This window comes from Bos indicus, chromosome 4, assembly GCF_029378745.1.
Source record: "Bos indicus isolate NIAB-ARS_2022 breed Sahiwal x Tharparkar chromosome 4, NIAB-ARS_B.indTharparkar_mat_pri_1.0, whole genome shotgun sequence".
NCBI lineage: Eukaryota > Metazoa > Chordata > Mammalia > Artiodactyla > Bovidae > Bos > Bos indicus.
The window spans coordinates 74,679,917-74,698,967 of record NC_091763.1 but is presented as its reverse complement, the minus strand read 5'-3'; the positions used below and the strand labels follow the sequence as shown (position 1 = coordinate 74,698,967).

At 39.4% G+C, this 19,051-nt stretch overlaps 1 protein-coding gene across 2 annotated transcripts; it reads right to left on the bottom strand.

Annotated features, from left to right (window-relative positions):
- Nucleotides 1–4,792: 4,792 nt before the first annotated feature.
- On the bottom strand, nucleotides 4,793–17,912 carry STEAP1 (STEAP family member 1). 2 transcript variants are annotated; one of them, XM_070787966.1, is made up of 5 exons: nucleotides 17,577–17,909; nucleotides 11,689–11,804; nucleotides 8,863–9,375; nucleotides 7,896–8,060; nucleotides 4,793–5,154 (listed from the first exon to the last, which is right to left on the bottom strand). In XM_070787966.1, exons 2-5 carry the CDS (start codon nucleotides 11,770–11,772, stop codon nucleotides 4,897–4,899), a joined length of 1,020 nt encoding a protein of 339 aa, XP_070644067.1. In that variant the 5' UTR covers nucleotides 11,773–11,804; nucleotides 17,577–17,909; the 3' UTR covers nucleotides 4,793–4,896. The 2 variants fall into 2 exon arrangements, with proteins under 2 accessions (XP_070644067.1, XP_070644068.1); XM_070787967.1 differs by lacking the exon at nucleotides 11,689–11,804 and having other exon boundaries at nucleotides 17,577–17,912.
- Nucleotides 17,913–19,051: the final 1,139 nt, after the last annotated feature.

Sequence of the window (19,051 nt, the reverse complement as noted above, 5' to 3'; positions counted from 1 at the left end):
AAGACAACTTTTATTGTTTTCTTCTGCTTATAACAATATTAACAAACGTTAAAAATTCAGAAAAGATACAAAGAGGTAATGGTCTAGTTTTCAATAGCCCTTGAGTACAAATTGAATCTAGAGGCTTTTGTGTTTTACTTGTAAGGCCCTTGTAGACTTCCTATCTCCTGTCACCAGTGATTCTGTCTTTCAGAATAAGTCTGAGGTCACTTATTACCATGGCTAACAGAGAGAGGACTCCAGTAACCAAGCCAAAACTCAGCTGTTGTCCCTACAATGAAATGCTACTTCAGATTGGAACCCTGTCCCAAGCTGTAACCTCTATGATATCTTAGTGCCAGAAAGGCTGAAACTCAATTTCTCCCTCTCAGAACTGGAGATGCTAACATTCTGCCATCTTGCAATGCAGTTGGGAATGCAGGCACTTGACTCCTGCATAGCAGAGCTGGTTGATATGGCATAACACATGTCACACTTAGTTAAATGGTCTTATAGTTACACCTCTTTGCTGCATCTGATTTGAAATCTTAGAGCCCTGGATTCCTTTTTCTCTTATGGTGAATTATTTCTCAAGACACCATTGTCTACTCTATTTGCAGTTGTTCACCCTCAACACTGTCTGCAATATATATCTATATGTCTAAATCCCAATAAAATTTAATGTGCAAATTTACACTTCAGAAGTTGCCTTAGCACCCATGTAATAATGAATATTCATCATTTATAACAGAACAAAATTAGACAGCATATTAAAAGCAGAGACATAACTTTACTGACAAAAGTCCGTACAGTTGAAGCTGTACGGTGGTCCTGTACAAATGTGAGAGTTGGACCATAAAGAAGGCTGAACACTGAAGAACAGATGCTTTCAAACTGTGGTGCTAGAGAACTCTTGAGAGTCCCTTGGACAGCAAGGAGATCAAACTAGTCAGTCCTTAAGGAAATCAACCCTGAATATTCTTTGGAAGGACTAATGCTGAAGCTGAAGCTCTAATACTTAGCCTGATGCAAAGAGCTGACTCATTGGGAAAGACCCTGATATTGGGAAAGATTGAGGGCAGGAAGAGAATGGGGAGATAGAGGATGAGATGGTTGGATGCATCACTGACTCAATGGACATGAATTTGAGCAAGCTCCAGGAGATAGTGAAGGACAGAGAAGCCTGGCATGTTGCAGTCCATGGTGTCATAAAGAGTCAGACACAACTTAGCAACTGAACAGCAACAACAATAGAACAAAAAGTTAAAAAAACTGAATTCAACTCAATGAATGTACTAATAGTTTTCCCTAATTTGTACCATTAGCATTTGTTTCTCAGGTGGTTCAGTGGTAAAGAATCTACCTACAGTACATGAGACAAATATTAAGTTCTTGGGTCAAGAAGATCCCCCTGGAGAAGGAAATGGCTTCTCACTCCACTATTCTTGCCTGGGAAATCCTGTGGACAGAGGAACCTCGCAGGCTACAGTCCATGGGGTTGAAGGAGGAAACAGACAGAGCTGGACTCCTTCTTAGGCCAGGCTGTGAACATTAGGCTACAAGCATGGTCACTCTCCCAATGGACTCTGAACTTTGTGCCCAGTGTCTATAGAAATGGCATACCAATGGAAAACCAGACCACCCGGATAAAAGAGCCTCAGGACTTGTACTTGGACTCTCTGTCACCTAAAAGAATATGTTAATTATCTCTGTAACAGAACAAAGTCGTAAATTCCATTATATTTATTGGGATATGACCACAGGCCTATTACTAAATGTCCACTGTTTAACTATCTAGGCTTATGACACATGAATCATGGGTTAACTTTGATCATATCTCTTTTACCTTGTCCGGACTAGTTTCTAGAAATTTGGGGAGGTGGGTTTGAGCAAGTACATTTAGGGTATATAAGGTTTTCACAAAAACTGGTCTGGTTCCTTGGCTATGAGGAGACTCTGCCTTGGGCCCGCCATGTAATAAACTACATTCCACTATCTGCATTGTCCTTCTGAGTGAGTTTGTTTCCTGGAACACGGCTACAACAGGGTTGCAGAAGAGTCGGACATGACTTAGCGACTAAACACCACCACCATTAGCATTAGCTCTATTGTCTTTAATCATAATAAATAACTTATCTGTATAAAAGACTAAGTTTATAGTTAATTTTGCCAATTATGAAAAACCTCTGAAGTATAGTCAGTTGAGTTAGTGAGCCCTGATAGTTGATGTATAGTTTGCTCTGTGAGGATGTGGTTCATGGTCTTCACAGAGTCCAAGCGCTCTCTTGCATAATAGGCCAGTGAATCTGAAAGATGAGGTGTTGAGGAAGGGAATATGACTTTATCCAGAAAAATGGCTGACTGAGAAGATGGTCTCAAAGTAAACATCTTGTTGGGATCTGGATGTCAGCATCTTTTACAGAGTCAGAGAGAGAGAAGCAATGAGGAACTAAAGTCCAAAGGCAGAATAGCGAGGGAGAGGCATTGGGGAAGTAAAGTGAGTAGAAAGGGAGATGCGGTAGGGAAGCAAAGCGAAAAGGTCTTCAGTCTTGCAAAACATCTCCTGGAAGGGCCAGCCTTTGAAAGGGGTGTATTAATCTCTTCTTTTTGTTGTAGCTATTTACAGGTGGCACTTCATGGCAAATAGATGGGAAAACAATGGAAACAGTGACTTTATTTTTTGGGGGCTCCAAAAATCACTGCAGATGATGATAGCAGCCATGAAATTAAAAGATGCCTGCTCCTTGGAGGAAAAGCTATTAACTTTTTTTATCAACCTAGACAGCATATTAAAAAGCAGAGACATTACTTTGCTGACCAAGGTCCATCTAGTCAAAGCTATGGTTTTTCCAGTAGTCATGTATAGATGTGAGAGTTGGAGCATAAAGAAAGCTGAGCACCAAAGAATTGATGCTTTTGAACTGTGGTGTTAGAGAAGACCCTTGAGTGTCCCTTGGACCGCAAGGAGATCCAACCAGTCCATCCTAAAGGAAATCAGTCCTGAATACTCATTGGAAGGACTGATGTTGAAGATGAAACTCCAATACTTTGGCCACCTGATATGAGGAGCTGACTCATTGGAAAAGACTGATGCTGGGAAAGATTGAAGGCAGGAAGAAAAGGGGAAGACAGAGGATGAGATGGTTGGATAGCATCACTGACTCAATGGACATGAATTTGAGCAAGCTCCAGGAGATGGTAAAGACTGGGTAGCCTGTCATGCTTCAGTCCATGGAGTTGCAAAGAGTTGGACATGGCTGAGTAACTGAACTGACTGAACTGATTCACAGGTGGGCAGGGTCAGAGTATCTCTCTATGAGCTGAACAAAGGCTCTTTAGTTTAACAGTCAGGCAGAGAGGCAGGGTCCTCTTTGGCAGGACATTATGTATGACTGTAATAATAGAAGCAATGAAAAGCAACTCAAAGAAATAGTTTTCAATATGGAGTTGTATTGACAACACTTTGGCCAATGTATTAAAGTTAAACTGAGTTTTACCTAACTCAAATGTATAATTTTACCTTTGAATTTACCTTATTTCCTGGAAAGCCTGAGTTTTATTTTGCCTGGGTGTGTATCTGAACTTATTCTGCTGCTTTACTTGTATATTTATAATCCATGTGTTTTTTTGAGATAGGTGTCATATGAATAACATCCAGTTACAGGAAAAGAAGGTTCTTTAACAACAATCATAAACACTGGATATACTTGTGTGGTAGATTTAGATAACTTTTTTAAAAAAATTGAGGTGTAGTTGATTTATAATGTTAATTACTGCTGTACAGCAACATATTCAGTTATACAAATATATACATTCTTCTTTAAAAACATTCTTTTTCATTATGGTTTATCATAGGATATTGAATATAGTTCTGTGCTATAGAGTAGGACCTTGTTTATTCATTATGTATATAAAAACTTACATCTTTTAATCCCAATCTCCCACTTCATCCTTCCCTCAACTCTCTCCCACTTGGCAACTACCAGTCTGTTCTCTATGTGCGAGTCTGTTTCATAGATAGGTTTATTTGTGTCATAATTTAGATTCTACATACAAGTGATAGGATATGATACTTGTCTTTCTCTTTCTGACTTACTTCACTTAGTATGATAATCTCTAGTTGTATCCATGTTGCTGCAAATGGTACTACTTTTTTATGGCTGAGTAGTATTCCATTATATGTAAGTACCATATCTTCTTATCCATTCATCTGTCAATGGATATTTAGGTTATTGCTACTGTGAATAGTGTGGCAATTAATACTGTGGTGCATGTACCTTTTTGAGTTATAGTTTTATCTGGATATATGTCCAGGAATGGGATTGCTGGGTAATATGGTAATTCTATTATTAGTTTTCTGAGGAACCTCAATATTATTTATCACAGTGGCTGCACCAACTTACATTCCCACCAACAGTGGAGGAGGGTTCCCTTTTCTCCACACCCTCTCCAGCTTTTGTTATTTGTAGAGGTTTTAATGACAGACATTCTGACTGGTGTCAGGTGGTACCTCATTGTAATTTTGATTTGCATCTCTCATAATTGGTGATGTTGAGCATCATTTCATGTGCCTATTGGCCATCAGATAGTATCTTTTTTCATGGCTCATGATAACTTTTAAGGAGTATCAGGGACTGATATTTTAAGGCCTTTTATTATTTATAATGTTATGTAGTCTGATAAATCAGATGTGATTATTTTGTTATGCTCAGCTTTGCTGAACATATGGAATGTGCTAAAGATTAATTTCTCACTTTGAATCAAATCTGAAAGGAAATACACACATTACAAACATCACCCATAAACAAAGAGATATGTTAAGATCCTCAAGTGGTCATTTTATTAAACAAATACAAATTTGAAATGTTTATGATAAAATATATCGATATTGGACAAAAATGTGTATAAACAGCAATTCTACAACTGAGAAGACATCTCAGTTTTATTAATTTTGGTGACATCTTCCCAACCATGTCTAATCTTCAGTATCTTCTTCCTCAAGCACGGCAGGAGTAGTATGACTTTGCATATCAGGACAACAATTGGAAGGAAAACAGCTATCATAAAAGTTGGAGGTGTATGCCATATAAATTGTTTTATATCTACCCATTTATTCCAGGCAAAAATCAATGCATGTATTGTACCCAGCAGAAGGGAAACAATTCCTAGCTTGCTCTGCAAAAGAGAAAAAGAATTATCTTGGTGAGAATGGTTCATTAAGAGTTTATTTCATCCTATATCATCTAGATCTGTTATGTTGCTTAGACATTCTTCCATTCATCTGTTATTATCCACTCATCTTTTTCCACTCTTTCTACATGTGGGTAATACCTTTGTCTCCAGGCTATTTGAGAAAATTCACAACCATTCTCCTTTTGGTCTCAGATAATCAGTAACACTGTCCTCTCCTTCTCCATATCTTGTTTTTCTCTCTTATGATATTTATTTTATGATGCTCTATCCCCTGTGTATTTGCCTTAATTCTGCTTAACAAGAGACATCTAAACTCAGAAACTCTGTCTTATCATCACAGGATCCCTGTAGAATCAACACAATGATTTGCACGTTTTAGGTTCTCAATAAATATTTGTAGGTTGACTGAAGATCAGTGCAAAATCAGCTTGGTACTAGTGATCTTTGTCAATTATAAAGGCAACTAAAGTGATTCAGTTTGAGCAAACCCCAAGAGATGATGAGGGACAGGGAAGCCTGGCAGGCTGCAGTATATGGGGTCATGAAGAGTCAGACATGACTTGGCTACTGAACAACAACAACAAAGTTATTGACGATGATTTTGGTATATTCATACTAAAGTGAATGATCTTGGCCTTTGTTTAAAAAATCAAACATTTTTGTTAAAGTGGAAAAACACTAACAATTATCTCAATGTTTGAACAAAACAGAGATATGTAGACGTAGACGTGAAGAAAAATTTTAGCTTGCACTAGGATACTTGGCACCATCCAGACAAAGTTTTAAAAATAATTGTTCACCTATGTAGTTTCATGGCATTCTGACAATAGTTCTTCTAGATATCTTTTGACTTCTATTCACTTTATGGGAAATATTCACTAGACTGCTAGAATGAATCCAACTCACAATTATTCAGCAGTGAATAAGCCCCAGTGAATACAATCAAATAGCTAAGTTTATGTTTTTAGATATAAATGTCCAAGGTAAATCATAGAGTAATCAGTTCTTGGATTGTTAATGAAAAGTTTCTAGGTTATTAATTAAAAAATATATGTAGTTGGTTGGAGATTAATTTACCAAATTTGTATTGTGTACATATTATGGGCTAGGTCAGAGAAGGCAATGGCACCCCACTCCAGTACTCTCGCCTGGGAAAATCCTGTGGACGGAGGAGCCTGGTAGGCTGCAGTCCATGGGGTCCCTAAGAGTCGGATACGACTGAGCGACTTCACTTTCACTTTTCACTTTCATGCATTGGAGGAGGAAATGGCAACCCACTCCAGTGTTCTTGCCTGGAGAATCCCAGGGACGGGGGAGTCTGGTGGCCTGCCGTCTATGGGGTCGCACAGAGTCGGACACAACTGAAGCGACCTAGCAGCAGCAGCAGCAGTATGGGCTACGTGTTGTACCTTGAGTGGAATGGGATGGGTTGTCTAGACATAGTGCTTGACTTTATCATTAAATATGTAAAGTGACGCACAGCATATGTGTGGCAGGCAGAGCAGTGTAAGAAGAAAGTTATTTAATGAGGAATAGACTATTGGCTAATATTTAATGGCTATCAAGCTAAACCAACAAAATCAGCAATTATTGTGCTTGGAAAACATGGCACCATCTCTAAACCACAGTTGAATAATTCAGAGGGAGACATTCTTTCCAGCTTAATCAGATGATTAAAGTGTCTGTTGGAGTATATGCATGGATGTGTAGAAAGGACAGTGAGGATTAGCTGACTTTGTGAGATTTCTAAAGATGTCCACTCATAAAAGATAGAACACTGTGGTTTAGCATCTTGGCAGTGCTTAGGACTGAATTAAGCTCAGCCTTTTGAATATTGTGACATGGATCCCCTTGTGATTTCTGGCACATTGTTCTTTTTAGGGTATAATCTACCACTAGCAAGTTAACCTTGGTGAATTTGAGATAATTTTGAATTCCAAGAATATTGAGAAACTTCAAGTGAGTAAGTTACAAAAAAATTAACTTGGAAAAAGAAGCCTTTAAAATAAGATACTAAAATAGATAAAATTCCATAGTTTGGTAGATAAAATGCCATAGTTCAAGGAGGATAGTACAAAGCCATGTAACTTAAAAGGCATGAATAAAGTCAGAGACAGACAAATTTTTTTTCTTTCTATCTTTGGAGAACTAAGTAAACAATATTGAATTTCTAAAACATCAAATTTGTTGTTATTAAACAGATAGCAAATGGTCTAATGAGTTTCAAATGTTAGAAATAATATTTTTCTTTGAGCAATGCCTTTTGTATGTGTCTAAAAAACATTTCCCGTATTTATAAGCAAGAGGGAAAATGACAGAAGAGCACATTTTTAATTGGAACAAGTATGAGATCTTCGTTATTGGAAAACCATGTTATTTTTTATGGGTTAAAGTCTATATGCATGCATGCCAAGTCACTTCAGTCATGTCCGACTCTTTGCTACCCTATGGACTGTAGCCTGCTAGGCTCCTCTATCCATGGGATTCTCCAGGCAAGAATACTGGAGTGGATTGCCATGCCCTCCTCCAGGGGATCTTCCCAACCCAGGGATCGACCAAGATTGAACCTGGTCTCTTATGTCTCCTTGTCATTGGCAGGCAAGCTCTTTACCACTAGTGCCACCTGGGAAGCCCATATACTAAAGTCTATACACTTGATGACAGTATAAGCACAAAAAGATTTACCTTGCTAAGGAGTCAGAGTTATTTTGTATATAATTTACCTGAATATAGTGAAATTCTCTCCATGTCAGAGAATCACTCACAGATGGAATAGATGTCACAGCCAACAGAGCTAGTATTGCAAGTGCCACGATTCCCAGCGATACATAAATTTCCATTCTCCAAACATCATGTTCAATCCAGGCATTTTCGTTATTTTGTTGGACCTAACAGAGGGTGAAAAGAGGAAGGAAAAATATGCAAACAACACTTGTTTCCAGTGTAAGAACCTCCTTCCATGCTCCCTCTGCTGTGGAGGACCTGATAACTAGCTGCGCTTAGTTGCTCAGTCACGTCCGACTGTTTTCAACCTCAAGGATTGTAGCCCACTAGGCTCCTCTGTCCCTGGGGATTTTCCAGGCAAGAATACTGGAGTGGGTTGCCACGTCCTCCTTCAGGGGATCTTCCCAACCCAGGGATTGAAACCAGGTCTCCCGTGTTGCAGGCGGATTCTTTACCGTCTGAGCCATCAGGGAAGCCCCCTGATAACTAGGGGCTTCCACAAATTTATGACGGTATTTTTTGCATTTCTCTAAGAGAAATGACATAGGCGCTATTAACCTCCTTCCTTGAATGCAACATTTATATAATCTGTTTTATTAATTTATATAATAGCTAATGGTTAGAATTGTCATATGTGGTAAAGAAGCAGAAAATACTAAGAGTTAGCATTAAAAATAAACCTTCTGAGGGTGGTAGAAGATTGAAATGTGGCTCTGTCCATGAACAAAACACTTATTTGTGTTGTTAAAGTTGTAGCTTACTATTTTCAGCTTAAAAAATATTCCTCATGTAGAATTATACAACCAAGCCTAGTAAAGAGTTATAAAAAAATTTTTTTTAGAACAGAATACTTTCCCAACACAGGGTTTCAATAGAGGTTTGGGGGTACTGCTATTAAAATAAGAAAGAGTTGATTTGTTAGGAGACTTAGACTTTTTAGTTTAATGGTCAGCCATGTCATCCTACCTGTTGATATGCCCAGTTCAGCAACCTATATCTGTAGGATCGCCTCATCGGATAGGATAAACTGTAAATTGCATGTAGTACAGCAAAAAAGAAACTGAGAAGACCAAACTGCTTTCTTGTTACCATCCACCTATCCAACCAGTGCGGAAATTTCTTATACTTAGTTCCATTATGAAGCTGCACAACTGCTGCTATCACACCTGGCAAATAAACCAGTGCCAAGAGGGTGATGGAAACCATTGGCAAGACTTTGTTGATGACCAGGATTGGAATTTTATAAAAATACTGTTGATGGGAAGTCACAAAAGGGTGAATTATTTCCCTCACAAGAGTGTAGAGAAAAGTCAGAGATGATACAATAGCGGCGATTTTAATTGGCAAGCGCCACTTTGGAAAGAGTTTCTGTTTTTGCTGAAGCTCTGGGGGGCAATCAAATTCATCAAAATGGGTTGTTTGGTGCAAGTGCAAAAGCACATGTCTTTTCAGCATGCCGATCTCTTCTGAGTCTTTATTCTACAAAGGAAAGAAAATAAACATCTTAAAATTGAACAAAACAATGGGATGTCTCTCAAACTAATTACTTACTGTTCATTGTGCTTATCAGTAAAAAAGGACATTTAGAACCCTACTTTCGGATACTGATTAACTGAAGATGGCATACACTACGTGGCAATGATCAAAGGTGCACTTAGATATCCTATCTTTGTTGGCTGCTGCTAAGTAGCTTCAATCGTGTCCGACTCTGTGTGATCCCATAGACGGCAGCCCACCAGGCTCCTCTGTCCCTGGGATTCTCCAGGCAAGAACACTGGAGTGGGTTGCCATTTCCTTCTCCAATGCATGCATGCATGCTAGGTCCCTTCAGTTGTGTCCAACTCTGTGCGACCCTATGGACAGCAGCCCACCAGGCTCCTCTACCCACAGGATTCTCTAGGCAAGAATAGTGGAGTGGGTTGCCATTTCCTTCTCTTTGTTGGGGTTCTCCATAATTTATGTTACTCATTTTTCTTTAAGTCAGAAGAAATATATGCTTCAGATACATTCACTAGATCTCAGACCACTGTGTTTCTATCTTAAAAGCATAAAAGAATGAAATAATGCAATTGGGAAACAAAAACCAAAAAACTAAAAAAAAAAAAAATCCAGTAATCCTTGGTAAAAATAATAACACTTATAAATTATCATAGTCGTATTTGTTTTATAATTCTTTTGGACAACTCTTTGTGAAGATCTGAAGAATGAATTCTTTATTCATTCAAGTACAAAGGGCCAGGAATAATGCAGTCGTTACTATTAGACAAAAACATGTAATTTGCATCATGTAGTCTTTTTAAAAAATTAATTATTATCGGAGTACAGTTGATTTACAATGTTGTGTTAGTCTCTGCTGTACAGCAAAGTGAATCAGTTATACGTATACATATATCCACTCTCTTTTAGATTCTTTCCCCAGATAGGTCATTACAGACTATTGAGTAGAGTTCTCTATGCTGTACAGTAGGTTTTAATTAATTATCTATTTTATATTTGGTAGTGTGTATATGTCAAGCCCAGTCTCCCAATTTCTCTCTCTCCCCCATCCCATAACTTATAGTCACAAAATATTTCATTTGTATAAATACTAACAGATAAATTGTTAAATGGTACAAAGACTATGTAAGGAGTTAAATCCCACAGGGATGATCTATTTCCTGAGAAAGTTATATTTCTTTACCCAGTTGCATTTATAGGTAGTCAACGATTCAAAAATTTGCATTGAGAAGTTTGTCACTTCCACAACTGACTGATATAGCAGCAAATTAAAAAAAAATAGGAACTTATATCAGGGTTTCATATTGTGTTACTTTATGAATAAATTTCTCACTCAATATGTTATTTCTAATTTCTTATAGCTCTATATGCAGACCTATAACATTTTAATGCTCAAAATGATAGTGATTATCTTATTTCCTCACGTTCTGCAGAGTAACTTTAATTCACATAGTTCTGTATCATTTTTCGTGTTTAAAAATGACCTCTTGACCTTTGACTTTTACTTTCAGTAATAAATCACTGCTACATCCAGTAATTTTTCCAATTACTTCATTTAGAAGGGAGCTGAGCATAATATAGATTTTGCCATCTCTGCATTTAAAATAGTCCACTGAGATCAATTTTCTGGTTAAGGGTGAAGAATTATGGGACAGCAAGCAAGACAGTTCACTCGAAAAATGAAAATGATTTTATGTACATTTTAAACAGTATCTACTTGTACTACTTAATTTTTTCTATTAAGATAACTAAGATAAAATAAATACTTTCTGTTAAAATTGTAGTTGATATCAGTTGGGAAGGTAAAAAGTTTGGAACCAATATTTTCCACCACTCATTAAGTCAGATAAGTTAATAAAAAGCATTTAATCTTGATGTGGGGTAAAAGTGTGACAGATGATTCTTATTCCAAAATTGAATTTATTTGGTTAAATAGTGAATCATCAATTAACTTGATGATCTCTTGGTAAGATGCCATGTGCCTATGAAAAAGCACATTTGCGAAACTACTGTTATATGGGCAGTGATGACTTGTTCAAAAACCTTAGACCCACAGAATGTTAGAAAGAATTGGAAGGGCCTTGGAGCTGATCTGGATTTTCAGCGACTTATTCAAGGTTATTTGGCTAAGTTCATGACCATCAAGGTACAACTTCTCTTATAGCCCACAGTGCCCTTTACCCATCACAATATCAGTACCAGGAATCAGAGCAAAGGGTGAAAATCACTTTTTTATAACATTAGGAGATACTGAACAACATTTGAATTATTTATAGATTTTAATTATTATTTTACCAAATAATCATCTTCTTCTAGATTTCTCCTAGGCTTCATTTTCCAAAGTTCTTCTTGGTTTGTGATGTCTTGTCTGCTCTCCATTTAATTCTATAAAATAGTATGGCTTCAGCCACCTATAAAAATAAAAATTACTGTCTTCATGTCTATGCTATTTATGATATTAATGTTTGATAGGGAAATATGAAAAATTAACTCATATGAGGGCTAGTGTGAGAAAATACAGTTTAAAATACAGTGACTGACTCATTTAACCTCACATTATAATCTGTAAAAATTCAAACAAGTGCTCTTGTGTCAATAGTGAGTGTATTTCTTTGTCCAGCTATCAGTGCAATGAATGACCCAAGTATCTATATGGAATTCAAAGAGTCAGATGTTGCCTTTTATTTTAGGAGACTTTAACTTCAGGTGTTCATTTGGAGGAAAGTCAACTCCCCTCAAAGATAAATAGAATTGGGAATGCAGTTTTTCAAGAGTAACAATATTGTCAGTGACAGAGTTCGATGCTATAAGATTATACTTCAGGAAGCTGTGTTTTAATAGACTTTTGGGGTTGACACGAATCTGAAACAATAGTGAAATGATTTTATGGGGATATGTATGCTTAGTTTCAGAAAACAAACAGAATAGACAGTCTAGTAAGGTGAATCCTAATAGCACCATGAAGGACTGAAATGTTCTATATTCAGTGTGCCATTTTCCCATCAGAGTTACAGACGTGGTTTTGTTGGTAAGACATGCATTTCTAGTATTTTTCCAGTGGGGTTGTTGAGATGTATTCAGTCACTGACATGCGCACTCTCCTGGTTAGCCCTAAGGAAATTATTTTGTCACACTTCCTACCAGATAAAAGATGCCTAATGAATTATGGACAGAGGTTTGTGACACTGTACAGGAGACAGGGATCAAGACCATCCCCAAGAAAAAGAAATGCAAAAAAGCAAAATAGCTATCTGAGGAGGCCTTACAGATAGCTGTGAAAAGAAGAGAAGTGAAAAGCAAAGGAGAAAAGGAAAGATATACCCATTTGAATGCAGAGTTCCAAAGAATAGCAAGGAGAGATAAGAAAGCCTTCCTCAGCGATCAGTGCAAAGAAATAGAGGAAAATAATAGAATGGGAAAGACTAGAGATCTCTTGAAGAAAATTAGAGATACCAAGGGAACATTTCATGCAAAGATGGGCTCAATAAAGAACAGGAATGGTATGGATCTAACAGAAGCAGAGGTATTAAGAAGAGGTGGCAAGAATACACAGAAGAACTGTACAAAAAAGATCTTCATGACCCAGATAATCACGATGGTGTGATCACTCACCTAGAGCCAGACATCCTAGAACGTGAAGTAAAATGGGCCTTAGGAAGCATCATTATGAACAAGCTAGTGGAGGTGATGGAATTCCAGTTGAGCGATTTCAAATCCTAAAAGATGATGCTGTGAAAGTGCTGCACTCAATATGCCAGCAAATTTGGAGAACTCAGCAGTGGCCACAGGACTGGCAAAGGTCAGTTTTCATTCCAATCCCAAAGAAAGGCAATGCCAAAGAATGCTCAAACTAACTGCACAATTGCACTCATCTCACATACTAGTAGAGTAATGCTCAAAATTCTCCAGGCCAGACTTCAATAATACGTGAACTGTGAACTTCCAGATGTTCAAGCTGGATTTAGAAAAGGCAGAGGAACCAGAGATCAAATTGCCAACATCCGCTGGATCATGGAAAAAGCAAGAGAGTTCCAGAAAAACATCTATTTCTGCTTTATTGACTATGCCAAAGACTTTGACTGTGTGGACCACAGCAAACGCTGGAATATTCTGAAAGAGATGGGAATACCAGACCACCTGATCTGCCTCTTGAGAAATCTGTATGCAGGTCAGGAAGCAACAGCTAGAACTGGACGTGGAACTACAGACTGGTTCCAAATCAGGAAAGGAGTACGTCAAGGCTGTATATTGTCACCCTGCTTGTTTAACTTACATGCATAGTACATCAGGAGAAATGCCAGGCTGGATGAAGCACCAACTGGAATCAAGATTGCCAGGAGAAATATCAATAACCTCAGATATGCAGATGACACCACCCATATGGCAGAAGGTGGAGAAGAACTAAAGAAACTCTTGATGAAAGTGAAAGAGAAGAGTGAAAAAGTTAGCTTAAAGGTCAACATTCAGAAATCTAAGATCATGGCATCGGTCCCATCACTTCATGGCAAATAGATGGGGAAACAGTGGAAAGAATGGCAGACTTTATTTTTTGGGGGGCTCCAAAATCACTGCAGATGGTGACTGCAGCCATGAATTTAAAGGACTCTTACTCCTTGGAAGGAAAGTTTTAACCAACCTAGATAGCATATTAAAAAGCAGAGACATTACTTTGCCAACAAAGGTCTGTCTTGTCAAGGCTATGGTTTTTCCTGTGGTCATGTATGGATGTGAGAGTTGGACTGTGAAGAAAGCTGAGTGCCAAAGAATTGATGCTTTTGAACTGTGGTGTTGGAGAAGACTCTTGAGAGTCCCTTGGACTGCAAGGAGATCAAACCAGCCCATCCTAAAGGAAATCAGTCCTGAATATTCATTGGAAGGACTGATGTTGAAGCTGAAACTCCAATACTTTGGCCACCTGATGCGAAGAACTGACTCATTTGAAAAGACCCTGATGCTGGGAAAGATTGAAGGCGGGAGGAGAAGGGGAGGACAGAGGATGAGATGGTTGAATGGTAGCATCGACTCAATGGACATGAGTTTGAGTAAACTCCAGGAGTTAGTGATGGACAGGGAGGCCTGGCGTGCTGCAGCCCATGGGGTCTGAACTGAACTGAACTTTCTTTAACACCCTTCACAGATCCTCACCTGGGCTTGGTGTAACATTTTTTAGGAAAGGGAAACATATGATGTCACAATATTATTCACTGTTTTATTAGTTCTAAATTTATTTCCATAGGAATACATCACCAATTTGTCCATTATGAAATTCAATAAGAAAACAGATTATCTATACAACCATTTGACTGATAGAAACATTCCAAGTGTTTCTGAATTTTGTTTTTGTTGTTTAGTCGCTAAATCATGGCTGACTCTTTTGTGACTCCATGGACTACAGCCTTCTAGGCTCAGCTGTTCATGGGATTTTAGACCACTTGTCATACTTTATTAAGTGGAAAGTTGTTTCCAGTAGTTTAAAACACATCAAAACATTCTCCAACTTAAAATAATTATTTGTTTTTAATTTTTAGCTGTGCTGGGCAGCATGTGGGATCTTAGTTCCCAACCAGGGATCAAACTTGCATGCCCTGTATTGGAAACACAGAGTCTTCACCACTGGACCACGGCGTGGCGGGGCGGGGGGGGCGGTCCCCGTTCTCCAACTTTTAGAGGTTTGAGCTTCACAAAGAATAAAGTGGAGCCATCTTTACATAATGCCAACATGTGCCTTTGTTGAAGTGCTCTGAGAACATTTTCCATCTGTTGCTTGTTTCAAAATTTCACAATATTCATGATAAAATTATTTGTTTTGGTCTACCCACATTTTTTTCCCACTTATTTTTATGATCTAAAACACATCTCCTATCCAAAGAAATGCCCTCTTTTGGCCACAGATATGGGCATGTGACTCAGTCTTGACTAATGACAGTTCTCTATTCTGTTCATCACACTGATTATTCGGGAGATGGTACACATCTCTATTTGAGCCAAATAGAGTCCTTCTCTGATATATTTATATTTGAAAGTGGAAGATAAATACAAAATGTCTTTAACATTTTGTTATATTGGGATGATACAAGCCTCCATGCCTTCTTCTGCATGCTGAAAGGAGGAAGGTGTCTTCAACAGGACAGAAGCAAGCCAACACACAGGAGCCTAGGCAACAAATGAGGACAGACACAGAAGAGACCTGGCATATTCAAGTATATAGAGTCTCTGAAACCAGATCCTGAATTTTTTGGTTACACAAGCCAATATATTACCTATTTTGCTTGTTAGTTTGAGTTGGGTGTGTATCACTGGCAGTTGAAAGAGTTTCGAGTACAGCGTATGCCAATCGTCAAGTATCTATGAATGCAAACCTATGACCAACAATAAGCAGGAAAAGGAGAAAAGAGATTTCATGTCTGCTCTGGAGCAGTTTATAATCTATTTCCTTAAGAAGTATTATTCCAAATCATTTGGTGATCTAACCAACATTATTATTGTGGTAATTTGGGAGTTTGCATGTGACTAGGAATACAAGTTCTATCTATTGTAATCAAAGACAAATAATTCACTATGTTTAGAAGATGTTTTAACTGTAAGTTTCAGGATGGTAAAGATTGTAACATACAAATCTATACTTATTCAATATTAAGTCATTAATCATACTGTGAACAAGGTAGGCAGTGGGAATATAAAGTTAAATGAGATGAAGACTCTGCTTTCAAAAACCTCAAAGTTTAGGAGACAAGGCAGACATTTCAAGAACTGACTACACAGTAGTGCAGTGTATAGGAAAGGAAGACAAAATTTTATGGACAGAAGGAGGCATAAGAAGGGTGAAGGCTTCATCTGGCCCTGGCCCTGGGGCATCTAGCAAGCTGGCAGAATTTGCTGACTGAGGGCCACTGTGTACAGAATCTGGGTGCAAAGCCGGAGTGGCCCTGTGGAGGTATCCAACCATTCATCTGTGTGGTAGGAAGACCATGTGGGAGAGCAAAGGAAAAACCCCAGGCGGCAAGGGCGCTTGTTAACTGTGTCGCCCACAGTCCTCTTTGTGCCCTGAAGCCAAGAAAATATCAGTCAAGTAAAATATGTTGGTTTCCCTCACACAGTAACCAAATGTATAATTTAAGTTCTACAATAAAATTTTTTCATCAACAAAAACAACAGGAAACAGCACAGTATTCAGATGTTAGGAACTCCAGAATTTGATCCATTAAAACCCAAAGTATATTTCTTTCATCTCCATTAAAACCCAAAGCGTATTTCTGATGTGACTGTTCCAGTTTGCTGTAGCCGGACCTGAGGTTCCTGCTAAATATTAACACAGCCCAACTGACTATGTTAATGTCAAAGAATTTAGAATATGAAGAAACTCAATGACTGGGATACATCGTGAGTTTTGTTGCATTTCCAAACCTTCTATCTATACTTTCAACTGCAAACTACCACATTTAACTATGTGAACGGGAGATATTTTTCTTCACTGGGCTGTGTTGTTAGGCATTGCTTCCTCCCTGTGCTTAACATTCTGTGCTAAATGAGCGAACTTTTATTAACAGAAGAAGAAAAAGTTTTTAAACAAAAAAAGAACAGAGTCGGGAATTTGGAAGTGTTGGTAAATTTTATGTCTACAAACTTCTTCCAGTGGTTTTGACCTCTGACAAATATAAAGCCTTGATTGACTGGAGGGAATTTGAACCCCAACCAGATCCTGAGAGTCAGACTAATGTTCCCAGGACTTAAAATAAAAACTTTCTGTTACAGGAACCCTGAAGACAAGTTGCACGATTTTAAGTGCTGTATACCAATCATTCATCAATGCTATACAAACTCGTGACGCTTTTGCCAAGTTGGAAAACTTGCCATCAGAGCTCGACCTTAGGACAAACTTAACAACCCATCATATCCCCTGAGTCCCCAGCGAGAATGTTCTTCTGTGAGTCCCTGTCTGCCAGCCCCTGGACCGGCCTCAATGGAGCTGTGTGTTCTGTGGAGAGTTCGCTGGAAGGCAGCGCGTCCCGAAGCGGCTCACAAGGGGCAAATTGAGCTGTGCTCGCCCACAAGCGCCGCCGCCCGAGTCCTGGGACGGATCGCAACCCGCTACACCCCTCCCGAGGCTAGGAGCCGGCGCCCGGCTTCGCAGGGACACCCAGAGGCAGGGAGCAAGGGGAACCAGAACGATTCAAGGGACTCACCCGCTTCTCGTCGTGACCTGACGGTAAGTTGCGGCCGCAGCGCCAGCCCGGAGGTGCCAGTCAGCCCCACGCGGCGCCCGTGCCTTCAGAGAGCTTGCCTAAGCTCCCGGGGCAGACCCCGCCTCCTTGTCAATTGCCCGTCCAGCGCCACCTGCCGGTGCCCGGCGTTGCCAGGCTCCTACTTTACTGGACAGTCCTGGGAGGTCCCAGAACCCATCTTAGGTTTTTCCCCTACCGAGCCATCCGACCACTCCCGTTTTCCTTTCAGAGAGCCGGGTCCTCTGCCTGAGGTCGACTCCGCCCCCTCTCGATCCTCGATTTTCTTTCCTTTCCTTTTCTTTACCTTCCTTCTCTCCGTCTCTCTCTCCCTTCTTTCTCCTCGCCTTTCTTTAATCTCCCAACTGTTGAACATTCATACAGTTCTTTAAAGCAGTGGTTCTCAAACTCTAACTTGAATCGCCCGGCTGTATGCGCCAGCGCCCGCGTACAGGCTCAGTAGCTCAATCGTCTCCAACTCTTTGTGACCCCATGAATTGTAGCCTGCTAGGTTCCTCTATTAGTGGAGTTTTCCAGGTAAGAAAGCTGGAGTGCCATTTCTTTGTCCAAGGATCTTCCCTACCCAGGGATCAAACCCACGTCTCTAGAGTCTCCGGTATTAGCAGGCAGATTCTTTACCACCGAGTCACCTGGGAAGTCGTACATCTCCTGTAGGGCTTATTAAAACACTGATTTTTGTCCACGCCCACCTTTCCTGGAGAAGGAAATGGCAACCCACTTCAGTGTTCCTGCCTGGAGAATCCCAGGGACGGCGGTGCCTGGTGGGCTGCCGTCTATGGGGTCACACAGAATCGGACACGACTGAAGCGACTTAGCTACCTTTCCTCCTTCCTCTCCCTCTGCTGTTTCTTTTCTTCTTTAGTCGATGTGGGAAGGGGCATGAATTCTCCAGTTCCCAGTGATGCTTAAGCACTCTCAGATCACATTGTGAGATGGACTGCTTTAGAGCTTAGCTAACTTATCTTAAACTTCACAGCAAATTTTTGAAGTGGTTGTAATATACAACTGACAAATCTGAATCCGATTCTCTTTTGCCCTCTAAATTGTTGAAATCTTGTACCCTAAACCGCACAAACCCTGTCCCATAGCTAAATAAACCTTTAAACCCTACATTTACTTCTTCCCTTCCCCACCTCAGATATTCAAGCCACCTTCCCTTACCTTGACCCAATCAAGCACTCCGAGCCTAATGCAGAGTTACCATCACTATTTAAAAGTTTAAGGCTGTAATTAAAATATGACAGTATGGAGAAAGAGCAAATATGAGCCCGGGATTTACTCCTCTTCCGGATAGAGTGTCTCAGACCTGAATTGCAACATTTGAGGATTTGGTGTACAACATCCCCAGAACTAATCTGATTAGTAAAAGGAAAATAAACTCTCAACCACATTTTCCTTGATTGTTCTTTACTCGTACC

Excerpts from the sequence above, each read along its gene's own strand:
- STEAP1 (XM_070787966.1), bottom strand. The coding sequence starts at position 11,772 with ATGGAGAGCAGACAAGACATCACAAACCAAGAAGAACTTTGGAAAATG. Across the intron at positions 9,376-11,688 it reads TAGAAGAAGATGATTATTTG|AATAAAGACTCAGAAGAGAT; the intron begins GTAAAATAATAA and ends TTTCCTTTGTAG. Across the intron at positions 8,061-8,862 it reads TGAACTGGGCATATCAACAG|GTCCAACAAAATAACGAAAA; the intron begins GTAGGATGACAT and ends ACCCTCTGTTAG.